Here is a 16,636-nt window from a genome sequence, read left to right as displayed (position 1 = left end):
CCGTGATGTGGTTACAAAGGTTCGTTGCAACAGAAAACTATAATCGTACAACATACAGGAACAGACAGTAGTTAACTGTGTGAGTAGAGTGGATTTTAATTCTCCAATGGCGTCTCCGTTTATTTTGTATGGTTTGCAGAGGTTAGTGTCCTATTCCTGAACAAACGACCAATGTCTGACTTGCTCACCTCTGCCCACAACAACAATGCATTCAGTCACGCCGAACAATTGCTGACCCATGTTTGTTTCAGTGAATGGTAAGAAGAGAGTGCCACAGCGAATGGCTCAGTCCTGGGCCGGTGTGTGCGAGCGAAACGTTTGCATTAGCTAAAATAGGAGCAATGGCAAATAAATCGATCTATGATTTCTCTGCCGAGACCCTGGATGGAGTGATGGTGCCGCTGGGCAACTTCCGCGGTAAGGTGCTTCTTGTCGTCAACGTTGCCACCTTCTGAGGGTCAACTATAGAGGAGGTAAATTCTGCACCAATCTTCCCAGCACCATTTGCCTATCGAGGGCCATTTCTCTTTTTACTTGTGGTGAGCCGCACTATCAGAGGCGATGACCTCAATAGAAAACCTAATTTCAAAACCTTTGTCCATGATTTTTTTTTTTTGTTCATACATTTCCTTCAAATGTTTTATGTGTTCTATTCTCTTCTGTTCAACTTTGTTCTTTAGTACCATCGACTGAATGCACTCATGGAAATGTTCGGTGACCTCAACTTCACCGTGCTGGCCTTCTCCTGCAACCAGTTTGGCCTTCAGTCCCCTGGTAAGTCGACTCATTCTATTGGCATTTTAGCCCTTATAATGTCCTCCTCACTAGCACATCTCTCTTTTATTTGTGCGGGGTTTTTTTTTTTTTTTTAGAGGTGAATAATGAAACCTTAAACATCCTTAAGTACGTGAGACCCGGAGGGGGATTTGTGCCCAAGTTTCCCGTCTTTGGTAAGGTAGAAGTGAATGGAGTCAATGAGGAGCCGCTGTTCACTTACCTGAAGGTATATGAATAAATTGATTGTAAAATGGCAGCTTTTCTCATTTGTCATGTCATCTCACAGGAATCGTTGCCCTTTGTGAATCCTGTCATTGGCGACATTAAGAAGTTCTACTGGTCACCAATCACGGTCAATGATATCCGATGGAATTTTGAAAAGTTTCTAATCAATGCAGATGGCAGACCCTTCAGCAGGTAAAGTTATCAACCATCTTAATTTCCGAAACTTTAGGTCGAGGCCCCAAATGACTTTTTTGGTCCAATATACAGTAAATATATATTTTTAATAGACGATGTATTAGACACACAATTTTCACAACAATGCGTTCACTTTTCCGCAGGTATGAACTTCACTGCCCCATTGACAAAGTTGAGAAGGACATCGTGGAGCTTCTGTAACCGACTCTTGTCAGTTGATCAGTGGTGGCAATGTGATGGTCCCTCGGTAAAAGCACGTGTGCCCCTGAGCTGGACCTGATGAGGAAGAGGAACAGAACTCGGAGCAACAGTGCATTCACTCTGAGAGCAAATTCCTCTCCGCCACCAATACAATTAATGCTATTAAATATGGATGAATCAATGAAAAGTGATGCATTCTTTCATTATTACTCAGCAAATAAAGCAAGACAATTGATCCTAATGGATCCCAATTATTCATGTTGGAAGTTTGATAAATTTGGTGGTTTTTTTCTGACTTCCGGGTTGAGTGAACGCTGGCGCGTTTTGGCTGCCGCTGCTCAACCCGTATTGTTTTGTGTTTTTTGTTATTGTAAAGTGTCCTTGGGTGTCTTGAAAGGCGCTTATAAATAAAATGTAATATTATTATTATTATTTAACTGAAATTGTTAAAACAGGCTAATCATATATGTACTGTACTGTATATATACATACATACAGTATATGTCAATACTGTACATATATGTATATAACAAATCAATAATCAAAAAACAATGTGAACCCATATGACACCGAAGTACGCAAAAAACTATAGTGAGTCTCAAAAATCTTAATTAAGATAAACTTTAAAAAAGTCAAATTAAACTTTGTCGTCCAATCAATTTTGTTTCTCATGGACACCCGTACTTCAGGCTCACGCATGCGCATTTTCTTCCATGGCAGTCTGCATTGAACAATAAACATGGCCGTCGTTGGCTTCCGACGGTGGGCCCGAGCTCTTTCAAAGGGGCAAGGGTCCGGAATTTCAGCTCTTTTTTCTGGAGCTAGGGCAGGTGAGTTTAGCTGGTGGATATAGTCATGTGTATTTGATGAGCGTTTTCAAATAAACGCGTTGTGTGCTCTGTTTGGAGACCCAAATTAACGTAACCTTGACATGCTAATTTTAGCTTGAGCTAAGTGTTTACCGTCATCTGACGGTGAGGAATGACACTTGCTCTTACCGTTCGTGTGCCTTCAATCGTATGCTCGTATGTGCAATGCATTTTATTTTTATTTCTTCAGCATCTGGTACCTCAAAGGCTGATCTTCCTGGCGCGTACCCCAAGACTCCAGAAGAGAGAGCTGCGGCAGCAAAGAAGTACAACATGAGGGTTGAGGACTATGAACCCTATCCAGACAAAGGAGAGGGGTACGCTTGACTGCAATAATAATTTAAATTTGTTAAATGTATTTTTAATGGTAGTATTTTACTTGCATACTTACTATACTGCCCTTGCAATTGGAAAAGGAAACCAATAACCAATGCATTTCTTATTTGAAATTTTGACACCTTTCATGGGTCTGTTTCTTGCAGCTATGGTGATTATCCCAAACTTCCTGACCGATCTCAGCATGAGAGGGACCCCTGGTATCAATGGGACCACCCAGACCTGAGGAGGAATTGGGGCGAGCCAGTAAAAAGCAAAATAGATGATGAACAACATTTTGCCCCTCCATATTTTTTTCAGTTTTTTAAAAATATATATATATATTTGTTCCTAGATACACTGGGATTTTGACATGTACATCAGGAACCGCGTGGATACATCTCCCACTCCTTTGTCCTGGAATAGCATGTGCAAACAGCTGTTTGGCTTCATTGGCTTCATGTTGTTCATGTTCTACCTTGGAGAGAAATTTCCTTGTTATCAGCCTGTTGTAAGTATAAACCACAGCACTTAGACAATAAATGTTTTTGAAAGGAAATCACGGCAAAGAAAAATATTGAAAATAGTCACTTTTTTACAGTAATAAAATTGTATTCCTGCTTAAAACAAACGGTTTCAAAATTTTATCACAAGCATTTGGAGGCACTTCATGAACACAAGTGTATTGTAATTTTGCAGCTTTATTATTTAGCATTAAAATGTTTTCTTGTAAATAGTTTTTCTTTTTTTGGAGATCTTTTATGAGATTGTTTTTTGTATCTTTATTTTACTTTTATTGTTGTTGATTCATCATCATACAATTAGACAATAACTTTATTGTTAGCATAATTGCCTAAGTCATTTTTAAATTAATTGACACCATATCAATTTTAAAAAACTGTTTGCTTAAACATAGTTTTTACTAAGTGTGTGTGTGTGTGTGTGTGTGTTCTCTCCAGTAATCAAAGTCACTCTGATGTGAATCGTAAAGCATGCATTAAAGAAACAGGACTCGTGTTTATTCAAATTGTTGTTTGGCTTGTTTTCTGAAAAGTCTAAAAATCCTTATGGCAATTATACTATTAGACTAACGGTGTAAGCTAATTTATGGTATTTTAAGTATATATAATTCTGTTTCTATTTCTCGCCATTCCAGGCACCCAAACAGTATCCCTTCAACAACCTGTACTTGGAGAAAGGGGGAGATCCTAATAAAGAGCCGGAAGAAGTCAAGAATTATGAAATCTAAATGATATCATCCTCTTCTCCATGTGTATATATATATTTCTGTCAAGAATAAAAACGTCTACCAGCCTTCACAATTAGTGTCATTATTTTAACACGTTGTTAGTCATAGTGGGATGATGAATATAGTAATGTGATGTGGGGATATTTATTTTCAGGAGCGTAAATGGGCTCCCAAAATATTTGCGTTTCGGTTTACTGCAGGTTACAAGTGCTCCACTATCGGCCACCGTAGCTGAGTGACAACACGGCAACACTCGGGTCGTACTCCGGCCGTCGGCGGCTAAACGATTAGCTCGGCTGCGGCCATCGTCCGCTCAGTGCTTGTGGGCTGTCCGGCTGGCATTCAGACTGATGTAGGTGATAGTCGCGTGAATTATCAATGTCTTTTGTTTGCTGTGTTTTCAGTTTTAGGGGCGCGCGTCGCTTATTTTTCGTGCGAAATTCAGCAACAAGGGTGTTGGCTGCTTAGCTTGACTTGTCGTTAGCCGAATAGCCGGCTTAGGTTTAGCGTGGGAAAATTGATTCGGCGACGTCCTTAGCTCGTAGCAAAAGTAACCACCGCGTTGTACATTTGGTTGAATAATTAATTTTGAAATGTGTGTCGCTTGCTTCAGATAATGGCGGCACTTATCAGCTACTACTCGTGTGCAAAGCTAATGCTAACCGCTAGCTTGTATTTACTCGGACTTCACCCAAACGAGGGTTTTATTAGCCGTGCGGCGAGGCGGCTTTACGCTACGTTTCCTGTTCACTGACTGAAAGGCGCTCACTAACAAGACTTATGGCTTGCTTATCATCTTTTGCGGCTATTAAAACGACTCGCAAGTTTGTCCGGTCAAGAGTAGGCGTGAGTCGGATGAATCATGAAATTGTGGCAAAGTTCAGTAGCCACCAGCATAATGTGTTCGGATAAATGTGGAGTTTTTCCGTAATGGCATTTAAAAATCACATAAGGCCATGTTATTTGAGCAACACAAAAGTGGCCATTCGCATAAGACCCACTTATATCGTTTTTTTGTTTTCCTATACAGTATATCCTGTATGATGTCTTTTATTTTCTCTGTTTAAACGTGTACAGTCTGCAATATATATTTCTTTACAGCTAAGTCCGTATTTCTGTAGTGTGTTCAAAGGTAAAGGAAGATGAGGCTGAAGGAGATCCAGAGGACCGCCCAGCAGGCATGGAGTCCAGCCGGACACCATCCCATCTGCTTGGCATTAGGTACTCGAACACAGTCTTTAAGATTAAGCGACTACATTGTCTGTACTGTGCTTGTTAACTGGGCATGTTGTGATTTCTTTTCAACAGGCACATCGGCGCAGCAGCTTGACGCCTCGTTCAACACAACGGCGGCTCTAGAGATATTTGAACTGGATTTTGCAGACCCCTCTTTAGACATCAAGCTGAGAGGGTCACTGTGCACCACCAACAGGTGAACTGTAATAACGGTAAACCTTTATTTCTGGAGGAATATGTCCTAAGGTAAAATATTCTTGACTGTACAACTCTCCACAGATTACACAGTCTGGTGTGGGTTAACTTTGGGATGGGTGAGGATGCCACGGGAGGGAGGCTGGTCGCAGGCAGCGAGAATGGCACACTAACAGTTTATAACCCAGAGGCGATTGTGAACTCCGGAGCTGAAGCTGTAGTGGGACAGTGCGACAAGCACACAGGACCCGTGCGAGCACTTGACTTCAACCCTTTCCAGGTGTGTTTTGCCACCAAATACAGCAATGCGTGTCTCGAAAAAAGGTTTTTGATGTTACTCTATGAACATAATGTTCCTTCTGTTATCCTACAGAGCAATCTCCTTGCATCTGGAGCGAATGATTCCGAGATATATATTTGGGATCTCAACAACTTCAGCAGTCCGATGACACCAGGAGCAAAAGCGCAGGTGAAAACATTTTTGCAAGCATTTAAATGAATTGAAACATTTTAAAAGAATGCCCTCATTTTTACTGACTCCACCTGTTGTCACATTTTACTATTTGACTCAGGGTCATAAGCAAAGCCCAAATGAAGCAACATTTACCGTTATGCTGCACATAAACTTTGCTTACTGGAAGCCCATGCCCATGTAACCTCTTCTTCACTTTCCAGCCTGCGGAGGACATCAGTGTGGTGTCGTGGAACCGGCAAGTGCAGCACATCCTGGCCTCGGCCAACCCCAGCGGCAAAGCCGTCGTGTGGGACCTGAGGAAGAATGAGCCCATCATCAAGATCAGCGACCACAGCAACCGGGTTTGTAGGCCCTTTGGGTTTGAAAGCTCGGCACAGCGAAACACTTCAAAATTGAAAAGTTGTCGCATGTCCAGATGCACTGTTCCGGGATGGTGTGGCACCCCGAGGTGGCCACTCAGTTGGTGCTGGCCTCCGAGGACGACCGCCTACCCATCATCCAGATGTGGGACCTCCGTTTTGCCACGTCTCCTCTTAAAGTGTTTGAGAATCACACGCGGTCAGCCTAAAATAGATCAATTATTTAGTTATTTGTTTATTTATTCAAAAGACTAAATGTGTTGTTGCCATTGTCTTCCTAAAGGGGGATTTTGTCAGTCTCCTGGAGTCAGGCTGACTCTGAGCTCTTACTGAGCAGCGCCAAAGACAACCGCATCCTCTGCTGGAATCCAAACACTGCAGAGGTATTGCAATATTTTCCTGCCTTCTTAATTAGGACAAATGGAATTATTATTGTTATTTTTTTAATAGGTCATCTACGAGCTTCCCACGACAAACCAGTGGTGTTTCGACGTCCAGTGGTGTCCCAGGAATCCTGCTCTGCTCTCGGCGGCCTCGTTTGATGGCAAAATCACAGTTTACTCCGTGATGGGCGGAAGCTTAAAGGCTCAGCAGCAAAGTACTGCTGATAAGGTAGAAGGCTCCACCAGAGAAAGTGTGCCATGCTATATTATCAGAAACGTCAAGAAATTGTGGGGAAGAATAGCATAGTGTCCCTCCTTTTAACATTTTTTTCCTCTTTCCCAGATATCATCCTCATTTGATACAATGGATCCCTTCGGTACAGGGCAGGTGCTCCCTCCCCTGCAGGTTCCTCAGCCTACAGTGCAGGACACCATAGTTCCCCCTCTGAAGAAGCCACCCAAGTGGGTGCGCAGGCCGGTGGGAGCTTCCTTTGCCGTAAGTGGAAAAGCTCCCCGAGTGGAAAGTTGCGTGTCATTGTCGCTCCTGAGTCATGGTTTGTTTCACATCAGTTTGGCGGGAAGCTGATCACGTTTGAGAATCCCAAGATGGCGCCCGTGCAGAGCCCCCAGCCCATCCCCATGCAGGTGTTTGTCAGCCAGGTCACCACAGAGACGGAGTTCCTGCAGCGCTCCAGGGAGCTGCAGGTGGCACTGCAATCTGGTTCCTTCAACAGCTACTGCCAGGCCAAAATCCAGAGCGCGAAGTCAGAGGCTGAGCAGGACATATGGAAGTTCCTTCTGGTAGGGCGTGCATGTTCTCACGATGTGGAGACATCACTCATATGTTACTTTTTTGAAGTTACTTTACTCATTTGCGTGTGGGCGTGTTTTGACAGGTGAATTTTGAAGATGAGGCACGCATCAAATTTCTGAGGCTTTTGGGTTTCAGCAAAGATGAACTGGAGAAAAAGGTATTATGAGACATGCTGCCGTATACAGTGCATGGAAAGTATTAAGAGTTTTTGTCCTGCCTTATTCCAAACTGGAATTATATATTTAAAAATCCTCACAATTCTAAACACAACACACAGCAATGATGGAGGCCAGTATTTATACCACATAATAACACAACGCAGTTAATAAGAATGCACACTACTTTTATATCCAACAGATTTCTAAATGCTTGGGGAAGAGTTTTCAGCCCAATGGACATGCCGTGGATGCTGAGGACCTGGCTAAAAAGATGCTGCAGCTCTCCACCGAGGTCTGTAACCCATTCAATGGAACCTCCAAAAATTCAGAATAATTCTTTGGACTTGAACCACAGAGTAATAAAACCCCCTTCTTTTGTTTTCGCCATTCCTGTTTTGTCCTCAGCGGTCTGAAGAAGCCGATGGCGAAGTCAGGACATCAGGCTCCGTTTCACCTGCTGACTTTTTCAGCCAGAATAGGAACGAAATCCCCAACTTTCAGATCCCCGTTTCATGCGGTAAGCCCAAGCAAATCTTGTGACCGCAGCAATTGAGCGCCGCGTGGCTGACGAGGAACGTTCTTCATTAGATACAGACGGTTTGATAAGCCAGGCGCTGCTGGTGGGCAACTTTGAGGGCGCAGTGGATTTGTGCTTGAGCGACGGCCGCTACGCCGAAGCCATCCTGCTATCCATCAGTGGTGGGGAGGAGCTGCTCAAGAAGACCCAGCAAAAGTACCTGAGCAAGCAGAAGAACAGCATCTCCATGGTGAGGCATTGTCAGATTTTTCTTTGGTAAAATATGTCTCTGCTCCATCAAGGTTGGGAAACATGAAATGAAATTAGGGCAGATTCCACATTTCGTCAAAAAAAAAAAGAGGGGCAAGTTTTAATGAAAGTATTACTTTTCTGTAGCTTATATCGTCAGTGGTGACGCAGAACTGGAGAGACATTGTGCAAAGCTGTGAGCTGGACAACTGGAAGGAGGCGCTCGCCGCTCTCCTCACCTACGCTCACCCCGAAGAATTTGCCCAGCTGTGCGGTAAGATTACCCAACTTTCACAAGAAGAGCGTCTTCTAGCGTTCGAGACGTTGCGTAAGACTGTATGTCGGACTAGATATCCTGGGAGGCCGCTTGGAGCGCGGAGGGCTGGAGAAACGCTGCCTGCAGGCGTGCTTGTGTTACATCTGCTCCGGAAACATTGAGAGGCTTGTGGAGTGTTGGGCCTTGCACAGGGACTGTTCATCTCCTCTTGGCCTGGAGGTAAAGAAAAAAATGTTTGTTCAAGGCTCTGAATGGATGTAGAAGGGGGAAAAAATGCTATTTGTCATTCAAACTCTGGAAACAATCTTTAGTTCATTTAATTTAAATTATTATTCTCATATCTAGTCAATGCTTTGTTAGCATCTCAAATAAAACATTACAATTCCCATTTTGTCCTATTTATCCCAGGATCTGGTGGAGAAAGTCATGATGCTGCGCAAGTCTATCGAACGCCTCCGCAACAGCGAGGTGGCGGTGCAGAGCCCCGTCCTGGCCGAGAAGCTGACGTGCTACGCCGGCATCCTGGCTGCAGAGGGCAGCCTGGCCACTGCCATGGCCTACCTGCCTGACAATTCCAATCAAGTGAGGTTTTGTCCTCATTCCCACATCAAGTAAAAATCGACTTGGTTTCTGATTTGAGTGTGAGTCTTGTCTCCTCAGCCTGGACTCACCATGCTGAGAAACAGACTGTTCCATGCTCAGGGAGAGGCTGCCAGCCCGCAGCATCTTCCAAGCACAGCCAAGCCCATTGCTGCGTCTCACGCTCCTACACAGAAAGCACAAATCATGGTATGGATTTGCTCCATCACTGTCACGCTTCATTATTTGCTTCCCCGCAACATATGCCTCTTCAGGGTAGATGGCACTACATGAAGTATTGTTCTCTTTCTCAAACTAAGGATCAGTACCAGGCCCCTCCTGCCGCTCATCACCAGCACCAGCAGTGGCAGCCTCCCATGCCGACATCAGCTCTATTTCAGCCTCAAGTTGCTCCTAGTAGTTCTGGCCCAGGCTTGCCCCCTTCTTCTCATGGGCTGCCGCCTCCCACCATGAGGCCTCCGTACCCGCAGCATCCAACTCCAGGTACGGCCAGAGGTTGATTCGTCTGTCACATCTTGAATTTGATATGTTTGAATTCATTTGTGCCTTCAAGGTTTTGTTCCTCATCAGCCATTCCAGCCATCCCCCATGAGCGGACCCGCAGCCTTCTCTCCTCCAGGCCCCACTATGCCAGCCGCTAACTTGTCAGGACCTCCGCTGCAACACTCGTCGTCGGCCCAAGGGGGCCTCCCCCCCATGCCCAGCCCCGGTATTCCACCGACAAGCTTCATGCCATCTACCTCCTTGCCGTCAGGCCCCATGCCATCTAGCTCCCAGCCCGGAGCCCCCGTCCCCATGTACCCTGGAGGGCTCCACAGCCAGGGGCCTCGGCCCCCCATGGCAACTGGCCCCTATGCCCCGCTTGGATCAGGTTACCCACAAGGGGGCCCAGGAGCTCCAGCTGCAAAGCCCTTTGCGTCTTCAGCTGTCGCTCCTCCTCCTGCAGGTTGGTGCCACCTCTTTTTCTCTCTCACTGTTTAGCTTCCGTCTTTCTCTTCTCTCACATATTCTGACATCATGTGCGCATCATTAGAGATGGTTACGTTACACTCAGCTGTCCTCCTCATGTGACTTGCAGGATTCTTTCCTTGGCTGAATACCCAGTCTGACCCTCAAGGTGACAGTGTTAGCAATAAGAGTTCAATGAAAGCCAGAAAAATAGAAACACATCTGAAAATTTGCTATAATTTATTTTTCTTGACTTTGGCATTGAATTGAAAGCTCTATTTTTCTGGACACATCGTATGTTTGCTGCCTCTTGCTTTTTGCTGCTGGAATATTGCAACAATGCGACCTTATCGTGTGAATTCAAACATTCTAAAGCATCTGCTTGATTGCTCTTGGGTGATTATCAAGCATTTGGACAAACAGGTCTTGCCAGCTTAATTGTTTCTTTATTGCTTGTAATTTTCTTTCACTGTATTTAACAAATTATTCTTTAGCTCAACATACAAATTGTCATTGTTGTCTCTGGTTTAGTGTCCCAGGAAGGCTGGAATGATCCACCAGCGGTACGAAGTGGACCCAGAAAGAAGAAGGTACACTTAGTTTGTCTCAAAAGCCTCGTTTTGCACAGAAATCCCAAATATTGTTGCATCAGCTCATTCACAGGAAATAGTTCAGCTCTGCCTGCTCCACGGAAGTCACCAAAGAGAAGATGTTGCTTCATTCGCGTGCAGTTTGAAACAGTGCAACGAAGCGTGCTGAAATCATAGATAATTAGATGTCTTCTGGGCTAGCGTCTGTTGTGATGTCTCAAACCATGTCGGGGGGGGGGGGGGGGGCTGTCCAGTGTTAACTTTTACACCACTAACACACAGATGAAAAATTCCAAATGGACATTACGAGTTTAATAGTTACATGTGTGAAACAGGTTCCTGATAACTACACTCCACCCGCCCCCATCACCGCACCCGTGATGGGTTTTCCAGTGGAGGACCCTCAGCAGCATAACAACACCCAGGTGCCCCCGGGAGCCCCCCAGGAGCCCAACATGCAGGTCAGTGTCTGACAAAGTGCCCTGCAGCATATCACAAGCAACCACGCAGATTCCACCTCATCCTGCGTTTGCATCCACCCTCAGCTCCTCCAGCAGCTCCCGGCAGAGCGGGTGGAGCAGAAGGAGATCCCCGCCGAGCACATGGTGCTCAAATCCACCTTCGACAGTCTAGTGCAGCGCTGCCAGCTCGCAGCAGGAGACCCGGTGAGTCCAAAAAATTATCCTGACATAACTCACTCGGTCAACCACACCCCTTAAAGGATACCGTATTTTCATGACCATTCGACGCACCGTATGGTTGGGCGCAGTCTCATTAATGGGTGCTATTTCTGTATTTTACACATAGACAAAACGCACTGTATTATTGGGCGCAATTTTAAAGTGGTAAAACATACGCCAGCTTAAACATACGGCATGCATGCGCGCACGCTAAAAACACGTTAGCTTGTAGCATACGGTAGCATGCCAAGACATACAGATACAAGCTAAAAACACGTTTTTAAAAAGGCAACGGAAAACTGAGTTCCGTTGTATTTTATTTAGCCATCGTACAATGTACTCACGTTTTTCGATCAATCATCACCCAGAAATCCATCAAAGTCCTCATCCTCTGTATCAGAATTGAACAATTGTGCAAGTACCGGTAATCCATCAAAAACGCCGCGTTCCCTCTCGTTGTCAGTCACTCTCATTGCCATGTGGCTCCACAGAAATGATGCCGGCTTTGCCAAAAACTCGAACAACAGTGCAAGCAGACACGTTCGTCCAAGCAGCCACAATCCATTCGCAAATTGTGGCGTAACTCGCCCGGCGCTGCCTCTCACTCTTTGTAAAGTTGTGTTTGCCATCGATCATTCATTGTTCCCATGCCGTTCGCAACTTTACTTTGAACGCCCGGTTGATGCCGATGTCCAGCGGTTGGAGTTCTTTAGTCAAGCCTCCGGGAATAACGGAAAGCTCAGAGTTCATTTGCTTGACTTGGTTTTTCACCGCTGCTGTGAGATGGGCACGCATGCCAAAAGCATAACCGATGGCTTGAAGTTTGAACTGAGCTTCGTAGGCGTGTCTCTTTGTAGAATTTATTTTCGGGGGTTCTTAGAAACCAAAACCGAAGTTGCTTTGCAACAATGCACATAGCCACACTCTATACAGGTGTTGGTACCTGCTTGGGGCGTACCTTTAGCGACCACTTACACGCCCACCCTTCACTCATTGGCGGACTTCTTCCCCGCATGCCTGTCCTCACTCACATCTGCCTTTTCTCTCTCTCGCTCTCCATATGTGTATATATATATATACACGCCCACCCTTCACTGATTGGCCGACTTCTTTGCCGCATGCCTGTCCACAATCACTTCCGCCTTTTCTCTATATAAACAGCGTGTCGGCTGTCAGTCAGGTTTTGGAACTCAGCGCATAGATAAGACGCTCCGCATCATAAGGCGTCCTGTCCATTTTGGAGAAAATTTTTGACTTTTAATGGCGCCTTATAGTCGTGAAAATACGGTACATCCACCACATGAATACAACTATGTGCAGTAACTACACTTTTGCTTTTATTATGGTGTAAGTGTAGTAAATAGTGCTTCTTTTGTGTGTGTGGGATGGGGGGGTGCGTTAATTCATTCCAGTGGGGGGGGATTATTTAATGCTTAAATTAATTGAGTCATTTGAATGCGTAAGCCCATAAATTAAGCTGCCATTGTATTTATTCAATTCCTTTCTTGACAGCAAACCAAAAGGAAGCTCGATGACGCAGCCAAGCGTTTGGGATGCCTGTATGACAAGCTGAGGGAGCAGTCGGTAAGGAATTGTTCAATGCCGTGTTGTCCACTAATATCATTTTACAAAATTGGCTTTGTCCTAATTAGTGATAAGCCCGCATTAACCGAGAACCAATGTGAAATCTTGCCACTCGTGGAGCAATGCTTACGTTGAATTGTATTTGAGGGCAGCAGCCATCATGCTGTGGCATTAAGGTTTACCAGAAATCAAAAACATGCATGAAGATATCCATTTAAAAGTGAGGTGTGCAAACATTTTCAACACTGATAACACAAAAAAATGCACAACTGAAAATACCTCTCCCATGTTTTCAACAACTTGTCACATGTTGACATGTTTCTCAAAAACAATATTTCATAGGCAGTTCTGTTTTCTGAGCCTCAGACTCCGGTACCCATGTTTGGATTTCATCCTATCCTAACATACTACAACCCGATTCTAAATTGTTATTTAGAATCGGGTTGTAGTATGTATGTGAATGTTAAAATGAAATTGATTTTATGATGACAAGCATTGAAAGAATATTCACTTAACCTTCAACCCACGGGATATTTTTGACGCCGTCGGCCATGTCGCCACTTGATTTCCCATCTCATTAACGGGACTTTCGTCATCGTCAGTCATCTTCTTGCGCTCTTAACGGACGGCACCGCTTGTCTTGTGCATCGGCGCCCTCTCCTCAGCTCTCGCCCAACATACTGAACGGCCTGCACGAGATCGGCCGCTGCGTGGCCAGCCAGCACTACCAGCGCGGCCTGGAGGTCCACACCATGGTGGTGAGCAGCAGCAACTTCAGCGAGATCTCTGCCTTCATGCCCATCCTCAAAGTAGTCATGACCATCGCCAACAAACTGGGCGTTTGAGTCACATGCCCACGCCTCAGTGTTAAAACAAACAAAACAAAAAATCATATTTATTTCCTTACGTGAGCGGATGATGGTCTTCGTCGCATCAAGAGATGCGTTAGATGAATGTATCCTGAAACTTGTGGCGGAACCAACGATGTACAAAGCAAAACATTTGTGTGCTTAATTGCGATTTTGTTGTTGGCGGACGGTTTTATAATCAGCCAGGCTCGGTGGGACATGAATGAAACAAAAATCATGTTAGAAATTCATTAACAGTGTGCCGATCCGTTCATGAATTGTGCCATCATCTTTTCCGCCCCATTCGGTCTGTTATTTAGTCGTGTATGAATGATCAGCATATTCTTTTCATTCGACATTGCTACTTTGATTGCCACCTGGCTGTGTCTTCTACTTTACTTTTACTCGTACAGTAGATGGCATAGTTGGAAAGCAGTGTATATTCTGGTGGGATCGTGTGCCGTGTCACGAAAGGAAAAGGCAGTAAAGTGCCTCCGTTTGTGTGGGTGTGTGTACGTGCTCATTTTTTTTTTTGGGTTGCACAAATGTTTATACAGTACACTCCATTTCGCGTATTTAACCTGTGTAAGATTTTTTTCCCCCCTTTTCAAATAAAAATGTACCTTCCATTTCAAGGCTCACTGCTCTTCAATCCCGCACCAAAATGAATTAAATTTTTTATATATAATAAAATTATATATATGCTTTGCCAATACCATTTTTATAAGCAAATTTTAAAAAACATTTTAAACAATTGCTCGATTTTAAGTACTTAGTGAAAATAATAATAATAATAATAATACATTTATAAGCGCCTTTCAAGACAAAAACACAAAATATGTTTACTATATTTTTTACAAAGTACTGTACAGTATACCTACTATATATATAAAATTAAATAGAATTATGTCCATTTTATGATTAAAAACTAAGCGTGAAAAACACTAAATTGTATTTGTGCATTTGTGTCACACAAAAAACGAAGCCATGTCACAAGGAAATATCAATATTTAAATATTCAAATATATTCAAAATGTTATTTTGAAAGCCAAATATGTTGTTAACGTTAAAAATGTATCTGTGAAAATCATTCGGACTCGTGATTAAAGAGAATGATTTTTAATTTATATTTTTATAATGGCTATGTAGTAAAAATGTGGCACGTCATATTCTGTTTGCATTAGACTCATCCAGTCACTTTTTAATGTGAACTGTATTTTTAATTTTATATATATTTTTTTGGGTACACATTTTGAAAGTGTGATGGATGCATGAGTAGTAATCATTGTATTTTGCACTTATGAAAGGTAGTAGTCTTTGATCCCTTTTCCTCCCATTTCCCACATCCATTGAAAACATTCCAAGGCATCACCTGCAGGACGGCAGAGTGTGCCGCCTTTGAGGACTTGTTGCGTAACAGTCATCGTGCACTTCACGCACGTTGACACAAAGCTGCCCCGCCGCCATTGGTGAGAGGGTGATCAGAAGTCAGGAACTAATTGCTGATTGGCTACTTGGCAGTCAGACGCTAGGAGCAACGGTTGTCAGTGTGTGTTCATTTTTTGGGAAGGTTGAACTGCAGTAACCTCTAGTCATGCAAGCACGGTGGTGGCTTGTGGTAAGTTAATATTGTGTCAGTGTGTGTTCATTTTTTGGGAAGGTTGAACTGCAGTAACCTCTAGTCATGCAAGCACGGTGGTGAGTTAATATTGTGTGTTCATTTTTTGGGAAGGTTGAACTGCAGTAACCTCCAGTCATGCAAGCACGGTGGTGGCTTGTGGTGAGTTAATATTGCCACACGGAGCAGCAGCCTGAGTCATGATTCTCTTGGGCTGCAAGCACTGAACTGTGACCCCAGTATATTAGAATGATGACTTCAATGCAAATCTTTGATTAGTGAGGAAAGTGTCAGTTTTAATACAAACTCCCACATCTGGGATGAGCTTGAACATGACCAAGTCATGTAATGGTTGTAGTAATTTTCCCCTAAAAGCCACCCCTGCTCTGAAATGTGACACAAGGACTGCATTCATTCATCTATCGGGGTTGATGTCATAAAGTTCCGTGTGCCCGCCTGCATAGGCCTCCCTCGTCCTATGTAAATCCATCAATGCCATTTTTAGACTTATTCGGTCATATTTTTACACAGTGGTGCCGGACGTCAACAACATTTTACTGTCGGTCGGCAAAATTCCTCAGGGACACACAAACAAGAATGACACGTGTCTTGAAAATATTGTGAACTTTATTTCCGAACTGAGCAATTTGACAAAACAATTCAAGACTTCAATCTTTTTGCGATCCCTCGTCGCTTTCGGAGCGACCTTAATTTGGGGGTAGCTGCATGCACAGCGTGTGGCATCGCCAACCTGTTGGCACATTCGTTGAGAGAGAGAGAGGGCCGAATTTTGTACGTGATATTTGATATCAAAGTCCCCCAATGTTATTTAAGTGCTACTTTTAATTCCAATGCCAACTATGCCCCTGTAAACATGGACCTCGTTTTCATTTTAGCGTATTTTTGTCGGGACAGAACGGGTGACCATCAGGAATGAATTCAAGTCATAAGGCATTTGGTAGTTTCCTGACATTGTTTTTAAAGGTGGATCGGGGGCGGACAAACTCAACCGGTGCTCCAATTCCAGCTAGAAGATACGAAATGGGTTTTGAAGGCTTGCGGTTCTTATCTGAGCGATGCAATTTCAGTCGGTACCAAAAAAGAACTCAACAATAAATACATAAATAAGTTCGTAGAAGTATTCTGTAAAACCCGACACTCAAAAGGGGGTTTGAGGTTCACGCCGCTCGGCGACAAAGCATGTACTATCATCATCATGCATGGATGGCCGCATGGTCACATGACCCGGCTGCTACATGGACCGGTGGAGATGT

At 44.0% G+C, this 16,636-nt stretch overlaps 3 protein-coding genes across 3 annotated transcripts; all 3 read left to right on the top strand.

The window, feature by feature from the left end:
- The first annotated feature begins 261 nt into the window (after nt 1-261).
- Nucleotides 262-1,585, top strand: gpx9 (glutathione peroxidase 9). The gene is made up of 5 exons (XM_086138585.1): nt 262-473; nt 681-774; nt 873-1,003; nt 1,064-1,194; nt 1,341-1,585. Exons 1-5 carry the CDS (start codon nt 342-344, stop codon nt 1,396-1,398), a joined length of 546 nt encoding a protein of 181 aa, XP_085994711.1. The 5' UTR covers nt 262-341; the 3' UTR covers nt 1,399-1,585.
- A 517-nt stretch (nt 1,586-2,102) lies between these two features.
- Nucleotides 2,103-3,904, top strand: ndufb8 (NADH:ubiquinone oxidoreductase subunit B8). Its single transcript, XM_086138836.1, has 5 exons — nt 2,103-2,228; nt 2,458-2,584; nt 2,750-2,849; nt 2,938-3,093; nt 3,739-3,904. Exons 1-5 carry the CDS (start codon nt 2,138-2,140, stop codon nt 3,829-3,831), a joined length of 567 nt encoding a protein of 188 aa, XP_085994962.1. The 5' UTR covers nt 2,103-2,137; the 3' UTR covers nt 3,832-3,904.
- Nucleotides 3,905-4,047: 143 nt separating this feature from the next.
- Nucleotides 4,048-14,373, top strand: sec31b (SEC31 homolog B, COPII coat complex component). The gene is made up of 27 exons (XM_086138835.1): nt 4,048-4,183; nt 4,953-5,052; nt 5,140-5,263; nt 5,347-5,542; nt 5,636-5,731; nt 5,938-6,078; nt 6,153-6,295; nt 6,380-6,479; nt 6,547-6,708; nt 6,823-6,975; nt 7,050-7,280; nt 7,376-7,450; nt 7,651-7,743; nt 7,857-7,968; nt 8,040-8,218; nt 8,365-8,491; nt 8,568-8,713; nt 8,903-9,076; nt 9,155-9,283; nt 9,394-9,577; nt 9,648-10,040; nt 10,173-10,211; nt 10,574-10,632; nt 10,968-11,093; nt 11,178-11,297; nt 12,825-12,896; nt 13,562-14,373. The coding sequence occupies exons 2-27, from the start codon at nt 4,974-4,976 to the stop codon at nt 13,739-13,741; spliced, it is 3,633 nt and encodes a 1,210-aa protein (XP_085994961.1). The 5' UTR covers nt 4,048-4,183; nt 4,953-4,973; the 3' UTR covers nt 13,742-14,373.
- The last annotated feature ends 2,263 nt before the right edge of the window (nt 14,374-16,636 follow it).

Source organism: Hippocampus guttulatus, chromosome 19, assembly GCF_054856545.1.
Source record: "Hippocampus guttulatus isolate MCC_2025c chromosome 19, RoL_Hgut_1.0, whole genome shotgun sequence".
NCBI lineage: Eukaryota > Metazoa > Chordata > Actinopteri > Syngnathiformes > Syngnathidae > Hippocampus > Hippocampus guttulatus.
The sequence above is the reverse complement of the archived record's forward strand: the minus strand, read 5'-3'. Positions and strand labels throughout refer to the sequence as shown.

Bases quoted from the DNA above. Each gene is read 5' to 3' on its own strand.
- ndufb8 (XM_086138836.1), top strand. From the start codon at position 2,138: ATGGCCGTCGTTGGCTTCCGACGGTGGGCCCGAGCTCTTTCAAAGGGG. The intron at 2,585-2,749 runs GTACGCTTGACT...TGTTTCTTGCAG, and splicing joins TATCCAGACAAAGGAGAGGG to CTATGGTGATTATCCCAAAC. The intron at 3,094-3,738 runs GTAAGTATAAAC...TCGCCATTCCAG, and splicing joins TTCCTTGTTATCAGCCTGTT to GCACCCAAACAGTATCCCTT.
- sec31b (XM_086138835.1), top strand. From the start codon at position 4,974: ATGAGGCTGAAGGAGATCCAGAGGACCGCCCAGCAGGCATGGAGTCCA. The intron at 5,264-5,346 runs GTGAACTGTAAT...AACTCTCCACAG, and splicing joins TCACTGTGCACCACCAACAG to ATTACACAGTCTGGTGTGGG. The intron at 8,492-8,567 runs GTAAGATTACCC...ATGTCGGACTAG, and splicing joins AGAATTTGCCCAGCTGTGCG to ATATCCTGGGAGGCCGCTTG.